Source organism: Thunnus albacares, chromosome 8 (assembly GCF_914725855.1).
Source record: "Thunnus albacares chromosome 8, fThuAlb1.1, whole genome shotgun sequence".
Taxonomy (NCBI): Eukaryota; Metazoa; Chordata; class Actinopteri; order Scombriformes; family Scombridae; genus Thunnus; species Thunnus albacares.
In genome coordinates this window covers 16,588,409-16,610,801 of record NC_058113.1, presented here as the reverse complement: position 1 = coordinate 16,610,801, position 22,393 = coordinate 16,588,409, and the positions used below count along the sequence as shown (strand labels likewise).

General features: G+C 39.0%; 2 protein-coding genes across 5 annotated transcripts in view; one reads left to right on the top strand and one right to left on the bottom strand.

The window, feature by feature from the left end:
• Nucleotides 1-37: 37 nt before the first annotated feature.
• Nucleotides 38-6,017, bottom strand: slc6a19b (solute carrier family 6 member 19b). Its single transcript, XM_044358131.1, has 12 exons — nt 5,447-6,017; nt 4,230-4,370; nt 4,011-4,148; nt 3,729-3,910; nt 3,537-3,647; nt 3,110-3,222; nt 2,883-3,011; nt 2,610-2,766; nt 2,296-2,500; nt 2,048-2,207; nt 1,431-1,593; nt 38-1,324 (listed from the first exon to the last, which is right to left on the bottom strand). Exons 1-12 carry the CDS (start codon nt 5,643-5,645, stop codon nt 1,121-1,123), a joined length of 1,902 nt encoding a protein of 633 aa, XP_044214066.1. The 5' UTR covers nt 5,646-6,017; the 3' UTR covers nt 38-1,120.
• A 1,252-nt stretch (nt 6,018-7,269) lies between these two features.
• fhod3b (formin homology 2 domain containing 3b) overlaps nt 7,270-22,393 on the top strand; it is a 104,421-nt gene continuing 89,297 nt past the window's right edge. For all 4 annotated transcript variants that reach the window (XM_044358121.1, XM_044358120.1, XM_044358119.1 and 1 more), the window contains exons 1-3: nt 7,270-7,898; nt 14,958-15,064; nt 21,803-21,867. In XM_044358121.1, the coding sequence (XP_044214056.1) occupies nt 7,734-7,898; nt 14,958-15,064; nt 21,803-21,867 (337 nt within the window). In that variant the 5' untranslated portion in view covers nt 7,270-7,733. The remainder of the gene's footprint in view (nt 7,899-14,957; nt 15,065-21,802; nt 21,868-22,393) is intronic.

The following is a 22,393-nucleotide window of genomic DNA, read 5'->3' as shown; positions in this document are numbered from 1 at the left end:
GAGGCAAAAACAGAATAAGGAACCCAGAAAATAAAACTGATTCTAGACATGCCTTTTAATTTGTTCTGTGATACAGTTTACATTACTGTTATTTGCATACAGTCTGGGTTATTTCAGTCAACATTAGTGACCAAATGCCATTTACATTGGAATCAAAAACATGCAGTGTATGCAATTCCTTATCAGTCTTAGTCACCAGAAACACTATTCAAAATGCCTTGTATTGAATTTCTATTGTATATCATATTCATACAGAATACAGTCATGAAGCACCAATAGTGTAATTCACGATACAAATTGTAGTCAAATGCAGAAAGTGATTACAAATAATAATGTGCAGCTGATTTAATCTCTTTTTTTTTGTCCATTCCTCAAACACCATAAACACGTCACAATAGTGACCCCAGCTGGACATCAAGGAGTAACTACATTACATGGCTCCAAGTTATGGGGCAGCTCCTCCTGTTAATCTTAAATCCAAGTATTTAACAACATGATAGACTATACCTATACACCCAGTCAAATTTAACCTACAAAGGTAAAAATCTGCTACAGGCTTATACCGAAACCTTATGGGTTGCCCTTGTGTCAATTCATTTGCAGACACATTATATAAACTTGCTTAGGAATATACACTGTTACCAGAGTCTGACCTGAAGTTACAGGGATCTAAATTGCAGGGTTTTGTCTCAGGCCTTATATACCAGGCTTATATATGAGGCTTCAGACAGTGTTTCAAGAACAGATTATAAATCATATCATTTTATTTCAGATATTGTGCCCAATGGTGCATACCATGTTCCTAAAAGAAAACAGATGATTGCCATAATATCATGAGTACAGGAACTACAGCATAATGCAACCCAATATAATAGCCACCAAAAGGTTGCCTTTATGAAACCTGACCTTGAGACTGAGGTGACTCAACTTCATAGTTTTTGTGTTTTGTTTTGGGGTTTTTTTGGAGTGCATTGAATTATATTAAATCATGAGTTATTCACATTAGTTTGTTAACCTGTTGTGCATGTATTTTAAGATTACAGTATATGCTTTTGCTGGATTCAGTAGAAAGTAGTGGGGGTTTATCTTCTAAAAATAATTGGAATTTAACAAAAGAATTTTAGGCTGAGGACTTTTGGGTCATATTGTTCAGTAGAATTTGGTCAGAGATAATGTAGAGATGTGACTTATCACTCTTCTTTGTCTTGAAACATTTCCATACACCGACTAAAGGTATAGCAATACTTGGAATTCCTGCCAATATGAAGATGATCACATAGATCCAGACTGGATATGGCTTTTCTATCAGTGTTGGGAAATTCTCCTGCAAAGAGAGAAAAAATTATATTTTTGAGGTTTTGATAGTACATTTACAGTATGTTTTACAAGATCAACATCCGTAATGCTAGGGAGATAATTCCAATATTTACCGATTCAGGATCCCAGGTTTTGTAAAGGACCTTTTCAGATACTTTAGTGATGAAGTAAAAGACCAAGATGAAAAACATAATGAGTGGGCTGATGAATCTCCAGGATGCTTGCCAGAACATGTTGGGTTTGTGCCCAATCATGAACTGAATATCATCATTGAACCTAAGGAGATAAAATAGATTACATTATCAAGATGTGGCCAAAACAAAATAAGTAATAGCATAGAAAAGGTGGTGAAATACTAGTGTGGGAGGAAGGATAGAGGAAGTACGTTCCTAGTGGATATCAACTTTATAATGCTGCTTTAAACTACTGTGTGATGACACAGCGTTTCTTTAAAAGAGTGAAGGCATCCCGAAGGGCATTACCCATCATGGAGGTGGTGAAAATTGATTGAGGATTGATTTTCCCTAATCTGAAAATGCAAGTAACAATAAAGCAAATTATATCAGAGCTATTAGTATGATCCTCCCTTACAGTATATGAAAAATCATGATATTATATAATGTGTCTGTGCTGTACAATTAATGAAGACAGACATCAAGAAGCATCAACACACATGATTTTAAAGGAAAGAATATAGTTATAAAATACTGTATTTGTACTGTAATTTCACCTGTCTATTCCATATATGTATACCACTGAGATCATCTCGCAGAACGCAACAACTAGCAGAGGGATGGATCCTCCATAAGTGTCAAAGAGTGAAAGCCAATAGTTCCCTGAGCCTTGGAGAAATATCAGACCCACCAGACAGCAGAGCACGCACGTTACACCTAAAGGACGGCAAATACTGTAATTGAAAAAATGTAATAGAGATCTTTATTAATGTAAAATTTGAGAATACTGTAGCTGTGGAATTACCAGTGACAGCCTCTTTTGGCCATGTCTTAGGGAAAACTTTGAGGTCTTGCAGTGGTACTAGAACTCCTTCAATGTTACCAAACATAGAAGACAGGCCAAGGCAGAAGAGCATTATGAAGAAAAGGACCGCCCACAGTGGTGAGAAGGGCATCTTTGTAATGGCCTCAGTGAACACAATGAAGGCTAAACCAGTTCCTTCAACTCCCTAGGTCCAGACACAGCACAGCAAAGCATGACATGCATCGTTCGAAAATTAACACGAATCTGCTGCCCTGGTGGATAAATTGTCCTACACAGAACTGATGAAATCTTACCTCACTGAGAAAAGTATTCAAATCACAGGTTTTCAGATCCATCTTTTGAATTACATCAGGATATGTTTCGTTAAGACGTTGTAAAACTTGATTGTAGTTGCTGTCAGTGATGTTGTCCTCAGCAAGATCAAACACATTTAGTAATGTCATGATGTTTCTAAAACCACAAATTAATTTGGTTAAAAAAAAAAAAAAGTTTTCACAGTTGAGGAAGAAGAAGAAAAATATATGAGATGCTAACATGTATAATTAGACACAAAAGATATACTGCACCCAGCAAGACAGTTGTCAAATCTTTCTGTTGCTCTGAAGCCAATGATTGTGTAAATGACAGTGGCAGCATAGACAGAGGTGATACCATTGATAACAGAGATGATCACTGCATCCTGTTCACAGTTGTTACTGAAAGAAAAATGTTGGAAGTTTTTTATATATTAATAGAAGAGTGCATATACTTGTCGCTTTCAGTGACACAGGGTTGAACAAAATTCCAAACTTACTGCACTGAGTTGTAGCTGGAGAAGGAAATGAGACCGCCAAAAGCCAGAGAGAAGGAATAGAAAACCTGAGCACCTGCATCCAACCATGTTGATGGTTTTGCCAGCTCTGACAACTGTGTATTGTAGACAATTATTGTTTAACCAGTTATTGTATTGTATGAGATATACACAGTATGGTACTCTCATGAAAAAATTAAGGTTAATGCGCATTCAGAGGACTAAAATTGCTGGACAGTTGGTTGGTAGATTCTCCAAGATAGATAAAAATGTGGTTATTCATTATACATAATATTATCTCAGTGATTAATAAACAGTACTAAAACAGGGTTTAAAAATTCCATGCATTTTTTTGTTTCATGCATTCTGATTTGTTATCTGCAGTAAGACAAGTATGTTTGTTGAAATTAGTTTTAAAAATACAACTTACATCTGGTGTGAAGAGAAACTTCACTCCATTCAGAGAGCCCTTCAGGGTCAATCCTCTGATCAGAAAGATTGTCAGCACCACATAGGGAAGGGTTGAAGTCACATATACAGCCTCAGGAAAAAAAGATATTTCCATCATTATTAGTTAGTTAAATGAACATTTTCTCTATTATTGCTGGAAAAAATGCTGTACCTTCCCAGTGGTCTCAATCCCGCGTATGATGCAGATATAGAGGACAGACCATGCACAAATATGACATAACAGTATCCACCACTGCATTCCACCATCCTCTTCAATCCTTGGAGTTGTGTTTAGGGTCTCCCTGTACCAGAAATAATCCACTGGGGAGCTTCTCTCACACTCTGAGACAAGGCCTGACAGAATTTAACAGCAGTATGTGTCAATTCGCCGAAATCAAGAGATTCTAACCTCAATTTCTATTCTGCAGAGGTACAGTATAGGTTGTAGCACTACCTGTTAAATTGGCATTCATGGGACAGTGGCTCCAAGGTAGAGGCTCTTGAAATGAGTTGAAAAAGTACCAAAGAATCCAGGCAATGATGGTGTTGTAGTAGAGGCTGATTGTTAGAGATACACACATGGACGCAATCCCTGCAAATACATGTTTCCATAACAGTTTTTTAAGGCACCTTTCCGGAAATTATTGTAAACATTATGCAAAATGTTGCTTACCAATCCCAGTCAAATAAGGATGAATGGTTGCCCACACTCCCAAACTGCCTCTTCTCAAACGTTGACCAATGGCAAACTCAAGATGCAGAAGTGGGATTCCTTCAAGAACCAGCAGGATCAGAAATGGAATCATAAAGGCACCTGAAAGAAAAACAGAAAAACTGTTGTGTCATGGTGTTAGTAAATATTTGTATTTTTTTATATCATTGAATACAGGATTATGGAAGTATAGAAATAAATACAGAAGCAGAGTACAAACTATCTTTGAAGACAAGATAAGAAGACCTTATATTCAAGAGAAAATATATTTAAATGTCTACTTCGATGTTAATCATTTTTGATGCATGTGTGGAGATACAATCACACAGCTAATGCAGTAGGGTTTATAATGCAAATTGCGAGCCATTTGCCCTTTGTGTTGAGCACTTTACAAGAATTTCCTGTCATTCAGAGGGTATAAAATGTCTTATCTTTGAGCTTGTTTTCTTAAATCTACCATTTGACAGATCTTACGAGGGTATAGTTGCTGTTGCATCAGCGGTCTTGTGATGTTGGTCATTAACTACTTCACTTGGAGAAGGATGTCCAATATTTTACAGACCTCATCATACCCAGTGATCCATAACTTCAGTTCAATTCTATTCAGCTCAAAAAACACTTTATTCATCTCTCAGCAATTTGAACAAAGGTTTGCAAAAATAAAACAATAACAAATCATAAAATCACAACAAACAATTCATTCACACACAAAAACAATGTAAAAATACAAAATATGTTCATATGAAGATAAAAAATAAAGCAGAAACAAACAAAAAAATCTATGGCTGACCAACACTTCAATACTGTAAAGACACTTAACTGTATGTAAATGAGTGTAAGTGCATTTATCAGTTAACTTTGGCTGACAGGCCGTATGACTTCTGTAATAAAAGCAAACTTTCTTCTGTTTGTTTTTCAAACACACAATATTAAAAGCTTTTTGATGGCATTATCAGGCAGACAAACACTTTTGGAAAAAATTTTAATTGTTCACAAAATAAAATGATGCACAGCAAGTACAAAATAAGCTGTGAATTAAATGTTACACTGTTCGGTAGGTCTGAATTGACCAGGATGAGTTATAATTAATTATGTTTCCTCTGCTCAAGCAGTGTTTATTAAAAGTACATTATTAAAAATGTGGAATAAGTGCTATAAACCATAAAAGCATCACTTGCCTCCTCCATGACTCTGACACAAATAGGGGAAGCGCCAGACATTTCCAAGTCCCACACAAAACCCCACACAGGTCAGCATGTACTGGGCCTTGTTGTCCCACTTTGGTCTGTCTCCAGCCTCTTCCTCCTCCAGCTTGTCCAGCTGCTGATGGGACAATATCCTGTCCTCCAGGCCTGGATTTGGTAGTTGTAGCTTCATGATCTGTTAAACACTGTAGTATTGTACTGATACAATCGCACACTGTACAGCAATGGAATGTAAAATTGTAGCTCACACTGTGAGTTCCTATGTAGTCGACCTCTGTAATAGATTGACTAGACTGTAGTGTCAGAAAGCATCAGCTGTAGGTGTGCAGCCTTTGAAGCCTGAGCTGAGTAGGAACATGCATGACAGTTAACTAGTGTCTTATCTGATGGGGAAGGGTCAATGCACAGATGTTACTGTTCTTGTGACTAAAAATGCCATAAAAATAACATTTTTATGGCATTTGTTGTATGGTAATGACTTAAAGGGTTTGGTCACGCACATGACAAAAAAACATATTTTCTCACTTAAAGGACAGGTTCACAATTTTACAAGTCCCATATAAACACTGAAAGAGGTTTTCCTCGCTGTAATCATTCGTCCTATTCATACTGGCTATTAAAAGATGCCCTTCAAATGTGCTTTCAATGTAAGTGATGGGGGCCAAAATCCATAGTGTGTCCACACAGTCATTTTGTGCAAAAATGTATTTCAGAAGTTTATCTGAGCTTATATGAGACTTCAGCTGTCTGAGTTAGTCAAATCAAGTGGATATCTGCCACATTTACAATCTCTTTAGCATCAATTTCCCTCTTTGTGTTTCCTCAGTGTTTCCCTGTTGAACTGTGGTGGAAGTATAGTAACAAAAAGAGGAACTAAAAAAACTGTAATGTTGAAAGATATCTACTTGATTTGACTAATCTGGACAGCTGAAGCTTCATATCAGCTTCAGACAAACTTTTAAATACATGTTTGTATTACTTACATCATACTTACTTGAAGGGATCTTCTCATGGCCACTATGAACAGGAGGAATGATTATAGCAAGAAAAACCTATTTCAATGTTCATTTGGACACCTAACTATTGTTTTTATAAATAGTTGATGATGAATGAAAAATTGAGAACCTATCCTCTGAGTGGTACGGGCCCTCTCAGTGGTCTTTGGTATCGACCAAATTGTATCTATAGCTCTAGGTATCAAAAACTATTAAGTACTAAAGTTGGCATTGCATGCTTAGATTCAGTCTTGTTCACCTACTCAGTTAGATTTTTCTTTATTTTTAGATCAGAATTCCCCAATTCAGACTGCATTTTATTTAGGGAAGGTTCTTTTTGTGTTTGTGTTTAGAAACACAAACACAAAAAGAAACAAACAAGATTTGGTTTCCTTAATTGAACAAAAAGGAGTTTTGTAGAAAAAAATGTCTATATTCTATATATAGGTTTCTGTATATACTGTATGTACAATAAGGTATCAAAAAGATATTGTTTTTGTGTCAGTGTTGAAACTCATCTGTGTTGTGAAATAGTATAAAAAAAATTCTAATTATATCCATCCCTATTCTAACCATAGATATTGGTATTATTTACCAGGTTGATAACTTGATGCAATGGAGATGAATGAAATTTTGTCAGTGCATGGTGCTTTTAAACATTTAAGAACTACATTAAAAAAATCAGCAGCAATAAACAGACTTTCTATGTGTATCTATCTGTATATATACAGTGTCTATTAGCATATTTTATGGTTTGGTTTTTGCCAGCTTCGTCTTGTGCACTTTTCATATTCACCACTGGAGGCCGCTCTTGTGCCTGTAATATGAGCTCTCTCGGCCGGCTGAGGTTTGGCTGCTGTGTCCTCTGGAAAGAGTTTGCGCTGGAGGAGGGAGCCGATTTCGCATCGCTCTCACAGACCAGGCGCCAAGTGTAGCAGTCCCGTCCGCAGTCTGCCTCAGCACTTCAACTGCCCGCAATGCCAGTGGATACTGCCGCCCCGCTCATTTCCACGCCGCACTGAGTAGCTGTACCTCTCAACGAGGTACCCTGGATCTTTACTTTTGGACTGCTGTGTACACTGTCCTGAGTCATCTGCGCTGCATGAAGCGAATGGAGAAGGTCCAAGGATAACAGAGGGTGCAGGATTTTGCTACTGCAGAAGACCTGCCGGTGGTTCTCTGCCCGAGGGGCTGCGCGTCTGTCAAAGGCTTTGGTGTCGCATCCACTATTTTGATCATCTAAATTCGCCTTGCATGGATACATCATGGCTACGTTTGTATGCAGGGTGCAGTTCTTAGATGATACTGATCCATTTAACAGCACTAATTTCCCCGAGCCCACCAGGCCACCTCTGTACACTTTCAGGGAAGATATTCCTCTGATAAATCAGATTGCTGGAGTCCACAGGCTGCTAAAAGCCCCACAGAAGGTATGCAATATACTTTTTAAATCTCCATTGCTTCCTTTTTACACGTTGTACATGTTTCTTCAAAGCCTAGTGAAACTTACAACATACAACTTACAACATTTCAAATTAATGATTAGCTATGTTGATAATGGTTACTACCAACAAAAACTAATGGACCATTGAGCCAGTGACTTATAGTGGTTTGCTGATGTGGGATGCTGATGGAGCATTGACATTCATTCAAATAGTTATTATGTGCACAATTTCAGTATGATAGGCCTACAGTGTGACATGGAATATTATATTATATATATATTAATATAGATGATCTTGGATTGGACCCCCATTCTGAGGGGAGGAGGCAGGCATCTATTAATGTTCACCTACAACAACAGTAATCCCTTTTCAATTTAACCTGCTTTTTTGCTTACTATTTATCATTTCCACTTTTGGAGAGCTTTCAAAATTTCTTTTAAAAATCTGCAAGTTATTTTGCCTAAGGGTATAAGACAAACAAGGTAATGGATGGTGCAAAGGTGGTATACACAATATATTAATATGACTTTACCTAAAATGTTCAACAGCTCAACTTTCAGTGGAGTTCTTCTTGTCTTAACCATAAAGAATCTGGGTATTGCATGTTATGATGCTACCAAGAAACATAAAAAAATTTTTATGGGCATAGTAGCCTATTCTATATTTGTGATACCATGAATGAGCTGGCTTGAAGTCCATGTAGGAAAACACTACTGCTCCTGTCACTACACAGCTTCAATTAGAGGAGGTGGGGTCAAGTGCCCAGTTGGTCAGTTGATGAGGGATGGAAGAGGGTAATACACCAGCCAGTTTGTGCCAGATTTGAATTCACAAAACGTCTCATCAATCCATCCAAACTGTCATAACATATTTTCCCATAAATTAGTATTTCGACATGTTACCTTTTTGGCATATTCAGTTTTTTTCATTAGTCTTGTACTTCAACATTGTTGTGTTTGCTCAACTGCATCATGTTGGCTGTCATTTATTTTTTGACTTTGAGTAGATGCACACATTGTTTTGGTTGCAAAAGTTGGCCTTCTCAAGATCTCCAACTTCATAGCCAGTTTTAAACAGCTTAAAATAAGTTAATGTTCCTCTTTAGTATGTTGCAATAGCCCTGTTTAAGTTTCCCCAAAGAAAGCCAGTGACAAATAATTCTTTTGTTCTTTTAGAGGCCTCTGGTTGCTGTATTTCTTGAGAAATGCTGTAGCCTGTTTGTTGCCTTCTGATGAGAGCATTTGCATCCAAACAACATTTCAAAAGGCCTCATCCACTGACCTTTAAATTTAAACAAAGCAAAGGGGCCACTGCATCTGAGGTTGAGTCTTTATTGAGCATTCATCTGAGTCTGGCCGTGAAGTCGCGTAAATAGACAGCTAATTTAGGTCTTTCTTCATTCTGTCAGATCAGTGGTACTCCATCTTGTGTGAGTGGAGCTGGTAAGATAAGTCACGGAAGCCTCAGGATGCTGTGGATCACCACAAGCCTGGCTCTCATTCTGCAGCCCACTCAGTCTGACCAGCAGGATGGGATGGGAACGCTTTCCACTGTTTGAGAGAGGAGAAGGGAGGGAAGCGGGCAGAATTAAAAACACAAACAAAGAGCTGATGTACTTTGCACAGGCGACTGGTCTCAGTTTAGCAGCAGGCCAGCTGGACCACAAACTAGACAGAGAGGGAGTACCAGTGGTAGGATCTGCAGCGCCTGGTTAGTGAGCTTTGGTCACATGGGCATTAGTGGTTAGCAATAACTCAGGGAAGCAGCCATGGTATTTTTCATGACAAGAACACTCAGGTGGATGACAGGACCGTGTCACCACATTTAAGCAATGAATTTACTTGATTCAGAGGTGACTTTGAGGTGACCCTGTAAATACCTCTGATGACAAACCTGTTGTCTTTGAGCTCCGTCACTCTGGATGTGCAGGTCAGCTTGGTATAAATAGCACACTGCTAACACATGGTGCTGAGGGAGTCAAAACAGCAAGCATATGCTGTCTCTGGGCTGTTCCTGTCAGTCTCAGTCTGCAGTCTCAAGAGGGGAAAAATGTGTGTGTGCGGTTGTTTTGTGTACGTGTGGGTTTGGGGGTGATTGGGTATGGGTTGGCACCTTGGCTATGCTGCTGTACAGAGTCAATTATCAATTAGGAGTAACTGTAAGTTTTAACCATCAAAGGCTATTAGGACCAGGGTTTATATTTTATAGCAATAAGGATTCAAGCTGTAAATGCTTGTTGTGTAGCAACAACATATTTGTCAGGACAGCAAACACACTGTGAAGTCAGTTCTTTGACCCTGCAGCCTTTTGTAAAATGCCATGTTACCATGTATTATAATGCAGTACATAACGTTTGGTGTTACTGCAGTAATGTTGAATATTCTGAAGGCTTTATTAGAAATTCAAACCTGTTTGAAGGAGACCATTTGTGATAAAGACATATATGTTCATCCATACCATGTATAGATGTAGCACCTCATCTATAAACAAGCTTTTCTGTTGCCTCTGCAGATGGAAAGTATGACTAGTCACTACCTGAATCAACCATTTGATTTTGTGATGAATAATGCATCGTCCTTGTCAGATGAGGAAGTGTGCATGCTGTTCAAAATCTGCTGGAATTGTTCCAGATCTGCTGTTTGTGTCAATATAAACCCATAAATCAGTAGTCCTTCATATGCTTTCTTCTCTGTCAGTGCTTTGTAGTCTGTGGCTTGGTGGCCTTGAGGCCTTGCATCAGTTTGCAAAGCATAATTCAAGGAAGGGAAAATGTGGCTAAGTCTTGGAGAATGGACTCTCACTTTAACAATTTCAATTTTTGGACCGGTTGTTTTCCTGCATTTTTTTTTCTTCAGAAATTACAGAGTCCCATAATGAGAAGTTATGTTAAATGCTGTAAAATACAGGTTCCTCCTTCATGCCTGTCAGAGCTCCTTTGAATTCTTTTACACATTGTTATGCAGAGTTGAGGTTTTGCTGGTCTCTGCATTTTGGAGTGTTTGCTCAGCAGAGGGCTCCTTTCAGAAGAATGCAGCATCCGTGGACCAACTCATCCTCTGCATGCTTGACAGGAACTGAAGATTACTGTTGTGGTTTCTCTTTCATGCATCAAGTGTGTCGTAATGTGTTCTAAATCACTTGCCTTCATAGAAAGACCTCAAATACCATCGTCACCTTTATCAAACAAACTTTAAAGTGGCCTACTTTAAGTCATTTTGAGAGCAGTGCAGTCTGCAGACAAAGATATGTAAGGTTGGCAAACACATTTGAGTTTAAAATGTGCAAGTTGCATGTAGTATATGCTATCTCATCCCAGATGCCTTTCCTCTGTTGAATACAAAGCAATTTGGAGTGAGATAGCAGTTTTAAATTGTAAATTGCATGGTGTTTATTTTTAGTCCTTTCTGCCTTAACTGCCTCCCTGGTCAGTGGACCACAGTATGGTGGTTGAAGGGAGAGGCCAGACCTCAGTGTGTGAGCAGAGCACTTGTGGTTACTTCTCTGGACTTGGCCATCACAGGGCCACCGTGGGTTCAAGTCCTGGGCGGGGGACAGCTAAGGAAGCCTTTGCTCCTGATAATCTGATAGTACTGTTCCTGGATTAGGGGCCATTTATGTACATCACCCTGGCCTTGTTATACATGGCAAGACCTGTAATTAGTAATCCGGGTCGATTATATAACGAGAACCTAAAGTGACACCGGTTACAGGATGGATGTGTCGATACATGGAAGAGTAGATGAATGGATTGATGTACTGTGCAGAGCCAGATAGATTAATGGATAGACGAAGAGTTTGTGTAGACTATTCTGCTTTATATGCCCTTGGTGTGCGAGTCAAAAGCTTAAGTGGGGAAATGCATTTCTTGGTTCCACAGTTGGCTAATTACTGGTTACAGCTGCAACTTCAGGCTGATGTTTTGTCTATTTCAGGTCATGATGCAGAGCTTAAAGAGAACAAACATTTTCTTTTTTTGTTATCCAATCCATACAGTACTTGAAGTATAATTTGAGGAACTTAAAGATTTACAAAGAGTGAAGAACACCAGCTAGGAAAATAATTAATGAGCTCTTGTACATTTTTATACATTCTCTTGCTGATTGAGGTATCACAATATTTAAAAACATCTCACTGGGTTAGGGTTAGGGTTGAAAGGTTTTATACTTGCAAAATATATTAATATAAGTACTTTCTGCTTGGAACAGTAGCAGCATTTTTTTTGGAATAATCAGAAGAAGAAATTGATGGTTGGAATAAACAGTATTGACACCATGAAATCCTTAAAGCAGCTATAATCAGTATTTTTACTATAACAATGTATCAAATAACAGTGTGTAATGTGAGAGGCGTTGTTTGTAGTGAATAAACTTACAGAGAATTATCACCTGAATGCGCAGCTCACCTCAGCTTTACAGAGCTTTGTTGTGAGTTTCAGCTCATTGTTTAGCTGTCCGGCCTGTAACTTTACTGCTTTAGTTCCCTCTCACACTGCTCCCATAGCATTGTTTTTGGCTGCAGCATTCAGCTGTTTTCAGCAAAAAAGCTCAAAAAACTGAATACAGTACCCCGCACAGTACCAAAGAATAAAAAGACACAGTCTGCGACTAGTTGGTGAACACGGTCGAGCATTTAGCAGCCAAAGATATTTCCCTCGGGAGACCAAGAACAGTTAAGAGAGACTAAATATTGGACTTATATTCATTAAGTGGCCAGAAACACAACTTTAAATGAATGATAATGTTGCTCTGTAGCTGCTGGATGTGTAAATAACAAGTTCACCAGATCAACTTAAAAAGTAATTTCAATATGTCACCTTGTTTCTGGTTATCGCAGGTTTAAAGAGACAAACTAGAGAATGATGACTAGAAAATTAACTTCTTCATATGAAAACATTTCCACATGGTTTCACTGACAAAAATCTCTGGCTGGCACAGTACACAATAGCATATACTGATCAGCACCAAAGATAGAATCAAAATGAAAACAACTAGTACCTAAAGAAATCTTGCATATTTTGTGATCACTGTACACTTGTAGACATTAGGCAGACTCCCGAGACTCCTGATGGGAATAAAACAAACATTCAATATGAGAACAGGTTTTTTCTATGGTCAGCATATATGATTTAGTGTGTCTTCGCCTTCATGCTGCATTTCATATCACTGTCACACCCATTACTTTCAAAAACATGTAAGTCCATAGGCATAAAAATAGTGAGTCTAACTCTGGTCCTTGTGCCTGGATTTCCTGTCAGTCCAAAATCTGTCCTGTAATCTGGAGAAGCGCTCACCTCCCTCCTCTATCTGTGTACAGTACAGCTTTGTTTGCTTTTTTTCTACCTGCTCTTCCTTTCTCTTTATCTCAATCTATGTCTTTCTCAGTCTGTCTCACTGTAAGAAGAACATCAACAACAATCTAAATATGACTTGTCAACAACAATAGGATTTCCTGAGTGATTAAAGTTCTTGGCGTACGTTTACTGCATCTGCCTCATGCTTTGCCTCATCTCTTGTGTCCTCTTAAAATGACGATGTTCAGCCCCTATAATCATTAGAACTATTATATTACCAATAATCTTTTGGTTCAGCATGCATGGAAAGCAAACAAGACAGTTCAGAGTTGGAGAGAGAGTTGGAGAGAGAGTGAGAGTTATTCTAACCAACCACATATTTTGTTTCAGTTTTCAAGTATGACGCGGTCCTTGAATGCTGTAGTGCAGTAATACAAACAGAGTGGCTGAACAGATCAAAGCCATCAGACCTATAATGTCTTTCCAAGCCTTATTCCTTCATGTTCAATTAAGTTACTGTCTGTGGGAGGAAATTGAACTCCGTCAGACCTGGAAATAAATGGTCTAATTTAAAAAACACATGCTTTTACATGTTTACATATGTTGCTCTTCTTTTGTTGAAATAAGAAAATTCTTGCAGGCTGCTTATATTGGATGTGTAAATAGTAGTTTATGCAAGTGTATTATAGTTTTTGTGGATTGTACAGTATGTTGTTGATTTAGACATCCTGACTGTTGATGGAGGCAGTGCAGTGCAGCTCTCACCACTTAAGTCATGTTTGCCCCCTGTAATGGTATTTGTTTTCCTGTCCTCTGCTTCACTGTTGGAGCCGCTGTCCTGCGGAGCTGACAGATGCAGAATATAAATAGGTTAATACCTCCAATTTGGAGGTCAACCAGACACGTTAACAGACACTTCTCATTCTTCATCTCCTTGAACATAGTCGGCTGATGACAACCAGTCAAGACCAGACAAATCATACCTCCTCCGCAAAATCATCTCGTGTGACGATAGTTTATCACACAGAGAGAAAGGAGAGATAAGAGGCACCAGACTGCCAAGCTGCTCCAAGTCTGCTTGACTTCTCTCTAACCTTGCTCAGATTGTCATTGTAAAGCGCTGACAGAAGCTGATAAAATGACTGTCCATGGTCTACTGCAGACCAGACATATGAACCTAAAACACATTGTACAATTAGCCATTGAACCATAAAAATAATAAAGTTATGTTTTGTATACAACTAGGTCTAAACATAAAATGTGTTTTCAATCCAGCAAACATGGGCATGTATTTGTGATGCAACTGAAAGAGTCATTTAAAGAAAGAATATTCTGCTTGAATTATTGACATGTAACATTAATTCATCTGTTTTCCTGAAGCATCAAACTAAACTCTCAAGAGGTCCATGCCATTTAAAAAAAAACAAAAACAAAAAAAAAACCGATCTAGTTGCCTCGCTCACAGATTAGGAGAGATTGACTTTGCATAAGTTTGATATCAGACATGGTCGTGATTGTAACAAGACAACAACTGAGTCTCCAAATCAGCCTGTTTGTGAGCTGTGTAGGCTCTGATCTGATCAGTATGGAGCAGCCATTAGTACAGACCTTCAAATGGCTTCCCAGCATCAACTGACCATAAACATCCCCTACTTAATGTTTCACATTCTTGACCCATTGTGAGGTGTAAATGTGACCTTTTTAGAGTGCTGAAGACAAATCAGTGTTTCAACTCATGTCTCTCTCCTGTTTAGCCTGATGACTGCGCCCTTCAGCTGTCCCATAATGGAAGCTATCTGGACTTGGAGTCTACCCTGGCAGAACAGAGAGATGAACTGGAGGGATTTCAGGAGGAAGGAGGGTAAGATAACAATCACCTCAGTCTTTGAATGTCTTTGTTTCACTCTGTAACTTTTGTGCTTGCCCTTAACTATCATCAAACTTCCAGCAATTGCAAACACGCAACATGATGAAAAAAACATTGAAATTTAAATGACTCTAGATAACTTTATTCATGTCAGAGCAGCTCAGATTGAAAATATAAGAGGGACTGGCAATGCCTACCAGGTGCATAATGTAGGTCAAGGATTGTTCATGTTGTTGTGATGAAATTAGCTGTAATAATAATAATAACAATAATAATAATAATAATAATAATAATAATAATAATAATAATAATAATGATGATAATACATTTAATTTGTACCACACTTTTCATTCATAGTGAAACTCAAATTGCTACAGTAACAGAACACACAATATAAATAAAATAAGAGTTAAATACTAATAAGAGTTAAAATATAAACCAGCAATAAAGATATATTATTCAAGAGTGACTGACTTGAAGTTCATAACAACAGTATGGGTTTTAAAAATACCCCCTGAGAAGAGAGAGACTCCAAAATATTTCTCTTCTCATAGTCAGACATAATCATGAACAATGTGATTACTGTTTTTAGAGCGAGACATAAAAATGCAGATAGAGAGAAAAGATTCTGTATTTAAATCCTTGGCCATGGGGATATATATTAATAATCTGCCATATTCCTTTGCCTAATTTGATTCTATTACAGCGATTTGAATCATAATGATACCCATTTCGTTCCAGGATGAATTAGTGAAATAATCCCTTTTCCGGGCCTTAGCTGATTGAGCTCTCCTGCCGAAAAGCTGCTCTCAGGGGGTGGCTGGGTCTGTCTGTCAAAGAGCTAAAGGGACAGTCTTTACCCCACCTGAGGGACTCTGAGGTTCAAAAGTCTTTCAGCACTTTGAGACTCTTGGGGGAAATGAATATCAGTACTATTCACTAACTCATCTGTGAATCTGTCACCAAATGTCTCAACAGACTCACTGAATCAGGTTATGTGATTTTTGTCTGTGGGCAAGTTAGTGGGACCTCTTCCCAAATTATGATTGTATTTAAGAGGAAGAAAACATATGGTTCTCTCTTCTCTTCTCTCAAAGACAAGATGTTAAAGAGTTTCCATGGCATTCATCCAATCGTGTCCCTTAAAATACCTGGCCTCCCTGGCCGAGTGGCAGCGGTGATGTCATCTAAACTCCTTACGAGGTGTAGAAACGTCTCATGAGCATCTCACCTTCATCGCAATTGAATGTTACCTCACTGCTCTCATTAGAGGTGGCCAAACTACAGTTGTACAACCTCCATCATATAACTCAGCTTCTAATTTAGCTGTGTTGTTTTCCTGTAATATGTAGTTAAATCAGGCTTTGTCTGGACATAACTCCTAGACCTGGATGGAGAAGAGAAAGGTTCAAAAATTGTGCTAGTTTCATTCCTGTTTCATACACTTTCTTTGGCCAGTTACTTTATTGACTCCATATGTTTTTTCATGTACTGTGGAGTATGTTGATATATCATTCATGTGCCGCCCACTTTAGATGCTCACAAACCAAAGGTTGGCATGAGAGTTCCTGGTCGGCTGGACCACAAACATGTATGGATTTATTTGTCTAACTTGGAATTCATAAGCTGCTCTCTGGCTTGGTGTTTCTATTGGACGTTGAGAGCGCTGTCCTTTCCCAGTTCCATTCGAAATTGTTGGGAGCTTATGGGAGGCTATTGAGAGCTGTGAGGTTAAAGTGGTCCACTTCTTCTCTCATCACAGATCAAGCCTGCCAGGGCCCGTGTCGTGCCAGCTGGCACAGGCTGTTATGGATGTGTGTCATTAAACCCACACAGTGTTGTCTGAGGAGGCTGAAGGTGAAGGTGGTTTGCCAATTATTTTGTAAAAATAGGGCAGTTCTTGCTGGCTTTTTATAGTGATGATGTGCCCAGGATTACAACCCCCACTGCTCAGCATTGTTGATTTGATGATTATTGAGCTAATAAAACGTCTGATGAGGCATTTCACCTTTACTTGTTCCATTTTGTTTTTGTTTTCACTCTCCTTTTTTCTGCATAAAATCTGTCAACAGCAGTCAGAACTCATTTAACCTACAGAAAATCACTTGTGTCATTTCCCAGTTTTTTTTTTTTTTTGTATTTTTTTTTACAAGTTGATCTCAATGTAACACCCCAGCTCTAACTCCAGTTAACAAGCAAAATGGTGCTTTCATTATTTTTGTTTTAAGCCCACTAGCCTAGCCACCTTCCCAGGGAAAGACTTTATTCATATACTGCCTGAGTTCCTGCACTCTCCTGATCATTGGCCATTGAATCCATCTGTAATTGATATTAATGACAGGTTACATTCCTGAGGCGCCTGTGTCATACCTAGTGTCTTTACAATCAGATTAAAGTATGATCCTCTGACAGAGCGCTGCAGAGCCAGGAGATATCCATGTCACGGGAGCTTAAGGGCCATAATCACTTCCACACCATGTTATGAAGCTCAGCTATAGGAGATTGTGACTCATAAATCCCCTGTCCCATCTCTGATACAGCCTAACTTCAAGTTATAAACTGACCATACAGCCCAGACATGTGCTCAGACATATCTGCACAGTTTTAGCTAGTCAGTGTGTCATTCAGGTTTCCAGCTATGATAGATTGATTGAACCGCATACACGCAATTTCAAGCATTTGTAGCCCTGAGCAGAGGTGGAGTATGGGGGACATAGTTAGGATCAGATGGCCTGACATGAGCTCAGAGACATTTATAGTCTTTGAATATTTTTGCGGATTACATGGATTGAAGAGTGGGAGCCTGTTTCAGTGTTTCAGAGGAACTTGGGTCTGATGTTGTAGGAAAAATGTTGTAGTGAACTCGTGTGTGGAGTTATGTGCTGGGCTCAGTGTTGTTTTTGCTCAGATATTTGACAGTGATTGACAGATGATTAGTAAAGTTTTAAGTCCTCAAGGACATATTCCCTGGCTTGTCTTTAGAAGATAATATGAGGTGCTGTTATTGACTGCATAATTGATTCAGCATGTGAAATGTGTATAGCATGGAAGAAGACGCATTTTAACATTTCACTGCCTTGGTACACATAAAGCCCATCTGAAAGCCAACCATTTTTAGCTGAATATGCCCTTCTCGGTTTTATTGAGTGTTCTTGATGTGTTCGACAACCAATTACAAGTCGAGCATATTAAAATCCCACTGTTCTTTCTGCGGAGGCCTCAACTATTCAGAGTTTCTCATCACATCCTTTCATCTCTCTTAGGACAGCTCCGCTTTCATTATTTTCATTTTTTTCTGACCCACTTGGACATTGTTTCGGAGATACTCGCAGCACACAAGATTTTCATTTTGAAAGAAAAAAAAGCGCATTTGAAAAGAACCAGAGGAATTGTCAAACACAGTACAGTTTAAACTTCAAGGAGGGAAATAAAACACCAGTTGTCCCTTCTGTGTTTGCAGAGCAGTTTAAGGGTATTATTAACAGAATAGAACAGCTTGGTGATTGTTTAGTGTGTGTGTGTATATGCGGTTGTGTGTACGTGTGCATGTCTGTGTGTGTGTGAGACCTGGTCAATGGTTAGTGAAGCAGCAGCCCCCCTTTTAGAGAAATAAACCCTGCAGATAGTCTGATTCTTCAGCGTCGTTACATCCTTAGCGTTCTTGGGCACTGCGGGTCTCTCCACAGACACTGATGCAGGAGTTTCTCAAGCAGTGGTGTTCACCAAGAAGTGCTGAGTCAGTAGACCTCTGTGGGGCCTTCTTGTCTGGCATTAATTGGTCTTTGAGGGGAAGTACTGGCTTTACTGTATTCCAAGTATGTGTGTTCACTTTCTGTGGGTACACATTTTGTGTTGTTTTATAAACAGGGCCAGTAATGCTCCCTTAGATAAAGCCAGAGAGCATGGAGCTGGCAGGCATCCACCGGTCCAGTCACTGCTGCTCTTGGTATTAGGATTAAGACAGAGCTTTATGAGTGTGCTATACAACAGAGCTCTTATAGGAGAATGCAGATGAATAGAGAAGAAAATAATGCAGAGTATATTCTTGGGAGGAATAGTTGTTAAGTTTCACAGCTGCATCCTGTTTGGAACGTTTGATAGGCAAAGTGATGATGATGAATATCAGATTTATGCCATTAAGGAAAAGATTTATAGTGCACTCGCTTTCATGTACAGATGAAATAAAAATACATTCATTCATAAACACATTTATGGTTTTTAAAGCCATATAGTTTTGACAAATTGCCTTCGGTAATGGTCAGGAGGTAAGTAAGGAGGTAAGAAGTTATTGTTTTGGGTAATGGTCAAGTTCACTCTTTTTATGAGATTATTAAAAACAGTCACAATTATTCAAATGATATCAGCAGTGGTATTTCAGAAGCATGATGTTGCACATGATCTCTCAGGAACAGCAATCAGATTTAATGGGACCCTGGCTTAGCTTGATTATACAATACCACCACTAGAAAAAAAACCCCAGAACATTCTGGCACAGAAGAACGTAAGACTAAGAAAGAACCAAGCAGTTTAGTAAGTATTATATTCCAACATGTAGTCAATTTGTTGTTTGGCTGACATTCTTTTTAGTTATGATTATTTCTGTAATTTTGGGCTCCACCTTTTACAGGCCTGCAGCGCTGTCTGTGGGAGTGTCCAATTTTCCTGTTTAATTGGTGAGATGGGGGGGGGGGGGGGTCTGAAAACCTCACTTATATTCCATGCACGTTTGTTTAATTTGATAATGAGCACGTTGGCCTGTGTAGCCTCAGGTCTCGGTTAAGTACAGGGATACTGTTGCAGCGAGGCAGAGAGAAAGCAGACGTTCGTGACAAAATGGCTCTGGTTACCCGTTTGCCTCAACAGCATCACAGAGGATTAAGTTCCCGTGTGCCGTCTCATCTCACCGGTGAAGGTCCATGTTGACAGATGTTGCTCCTGCGTCGCCTCTGCTTGTTGCTGGATATTATATTTGATAAATAGTGAGCATATACAGACTTCCCCTGCCATGTAATCTGCTCGTGTGCATGTCAGCGCAGTCTCTCCCACTGACTGGTCAGGGCAGGAAAGATGTCAGTATGTGTGTCTGTCTGGATGTGTGGAGCAGTTCTGCAGTAATGCTGCTTGTTTATGGTGAGGCAGCAGTATGATCTGCCGTCTGTGCTGATAGGCTTTTTTTTCTCTCTGTCAGACCCACTGCTGCCTGATTGTCACTAACAGTGACAGTCTGCCGTTGGCACCGCGCCAGTCGGAAAAATCACACAGCCTTTGTGCAGCCAGCATAAAAGCCCATTTGTCAGAGAGATGAATTAGGAGGGGGGGGGGGGGGGGGTGTTGCGCAACTCTACCTGCTGTGCTCTTGTCTACAGTTGTGTCTACTGGGTTTGTTTAAATGCTTCTTTAACTAGTCTGGAGGTTAAAAGCACAATCTGTGATCCAAATGTAAAAAAAAAAAAAAAAAAAAAAAAAAAAAGGACAGCCCCACCGTCAAAATTCAAAACACATTGGAACATGCTATCACTGTCAAGTTAACTGAGACACAACTAAATCTGAGTTATGTATTTTTTTTTTCTAATGTTCTTATAGGATTGTTTACATTTGGGATGCAAACACAAGCATATGTTTGAAATTATGACTCACTGAACGAGGCTGAAGATGTTCTATATTTTTCTTATCATCAGCAAATCCCATGAAAAGAGCAAAAGCCAGCAATGAATTGATCCTGCAAACAAGTTTGGCTTATGTAGCTGCTGTAAAGCAAGATATAGATTATTGCTCTGTGTGTCGTCTAAAAATACATCAATGAGCCACACAATCAAATTAGAACACTGTCGATCCCTCAAACACTGTCTTGCTGCTATAAATACTCACTAGCGAATCAAATATGTACTGTGTGCACTATTTACTTCTGTCTACAAAAAACTAGTGTCCAGCAGTGTTTTGTTTCATTTAAAAAACAAATGAAACTATATACACAGTACGTGACCTGTTTTTGAAGATCGATGTCTTCATTAGGAATAAATTGTCTTCTCCTCTGATTTGTTGAAATACACAAGAAAAAATGACAATAACGCCAGACCTTAAACCTTAAAAATCCCAGTTTTAGTTGAATCTTCACACACAAATAACAGTAGTCTTCTAAGTAGAAAAAATGATCCTTTGCAGGACAACAAACTACACTGCTCCCCTGTTCACTTTCACAGCTGAATAGCATTGTGGTGCATTGTTGATGTCTTTGTTTTGGATTGTCATTCAGACATTGTGAGCGGTTGACAGGATAGTGATCGGGTCTTTGCATATCTCCATTAACACAGGGGGCGGAGTTGACTTCTGAGTCGCTCCCATCCTTCATTTTCACCCATGGAGACCTTTTCCCTGTTCTGTTCCTTGACCTGTTCCCTGTTATGTTAAAAACTGCAGACAACACCCAGACTGAACTTTGTGATTTGTTGAAAAGAATTAGCTTAAAGATTATTTTGCACCTTTTACACAGTAGCTATTCAGCTATATTTTCTTGTCAGCACTTGCCTTCCTCTGGCATATTGATGGCTCCCTCAGATTCGGAAAGACATTCTCTTTGTTTCTTGATACAGTAACTGTATAAAGCTGTTGTGTGCTCACTACCCCTATACAGATTCACCAAAGCCCACACACACACACATTGAAATAATCACTGTGGTCCTCATGTCCCTGTAACATTTCTCTTTCCCTCCATTTGTCCTGCTTTCTTCACAGGAGAGGCAAGAAACACAGCATTATTCTCCGAACACAGCTGTCAGTCAGAGTTCACGCCTGCATCGGTGAGTAATAAACCGTACTGTACTCTATACTGTACATTTGTCACGTCTCACTTTACGATGCTTAATTTGTCTTCCTCGGTCTGTATCACCAGTGAGGTATGAGGCTTTAATGACCTCTATTACCAGCGGATTATTTTATTGAGGTTCTTGTTGAACTCGCACAGTGGCAGTTTTGGGAAACAGCTCGGAATCTTAATTTGAACGAGAATTAACAACAACACTGAAAAACAGAGCGCTGGCACCGAGCAGAGACTTAAAACATTTTATGTCTTTAGAGTTACTGTGTTCTGTCACTTTGTTTTATTGGGCCTCCTGGTGTCTTTGAGTAATGTGAGGGAACTAGCACAAAGAGCTGAGTGAAAACATATGCAAACATGCATGCACGTGACCTGCGTGCAAACACACACACACACACACACACATACACAATGTGCAAATCAGAGGTTGGATTTTGATTAAACTGAGGATGTTAACTGCCTAAGTTTTTTACGAACTGACATAAATTCAGTCAGATTTTGGCACAAGT

What these genes read in the sequence shown, in the direction of transcription:
- slc6a19b (XM_044358131.1), bottom strand. Translation starts at nt 5,645, where the DNA reads ATGAAGCTACAACTACCAAATCCAGGCCTGGAGGACAGGATATTGTCC. An exon ending in CATGAATGCCAATTTAACAG is followed by an intron (nt 3,911 to 4,010) that starts GTAGTGCTACAA and finishes AAATTCTGTCAG; the next exon opens with GCCTTGTCTCAGAGTGTGAG. An exon ending in AGTTTCTCTTCACACCAGAT is followed by an intron (nt 3,223 to 3,536) that starts GTAAGTTGTATT and finishes TACAATACACAG; the next exon opens with TTGTCAGAGCTGGCAAAACC.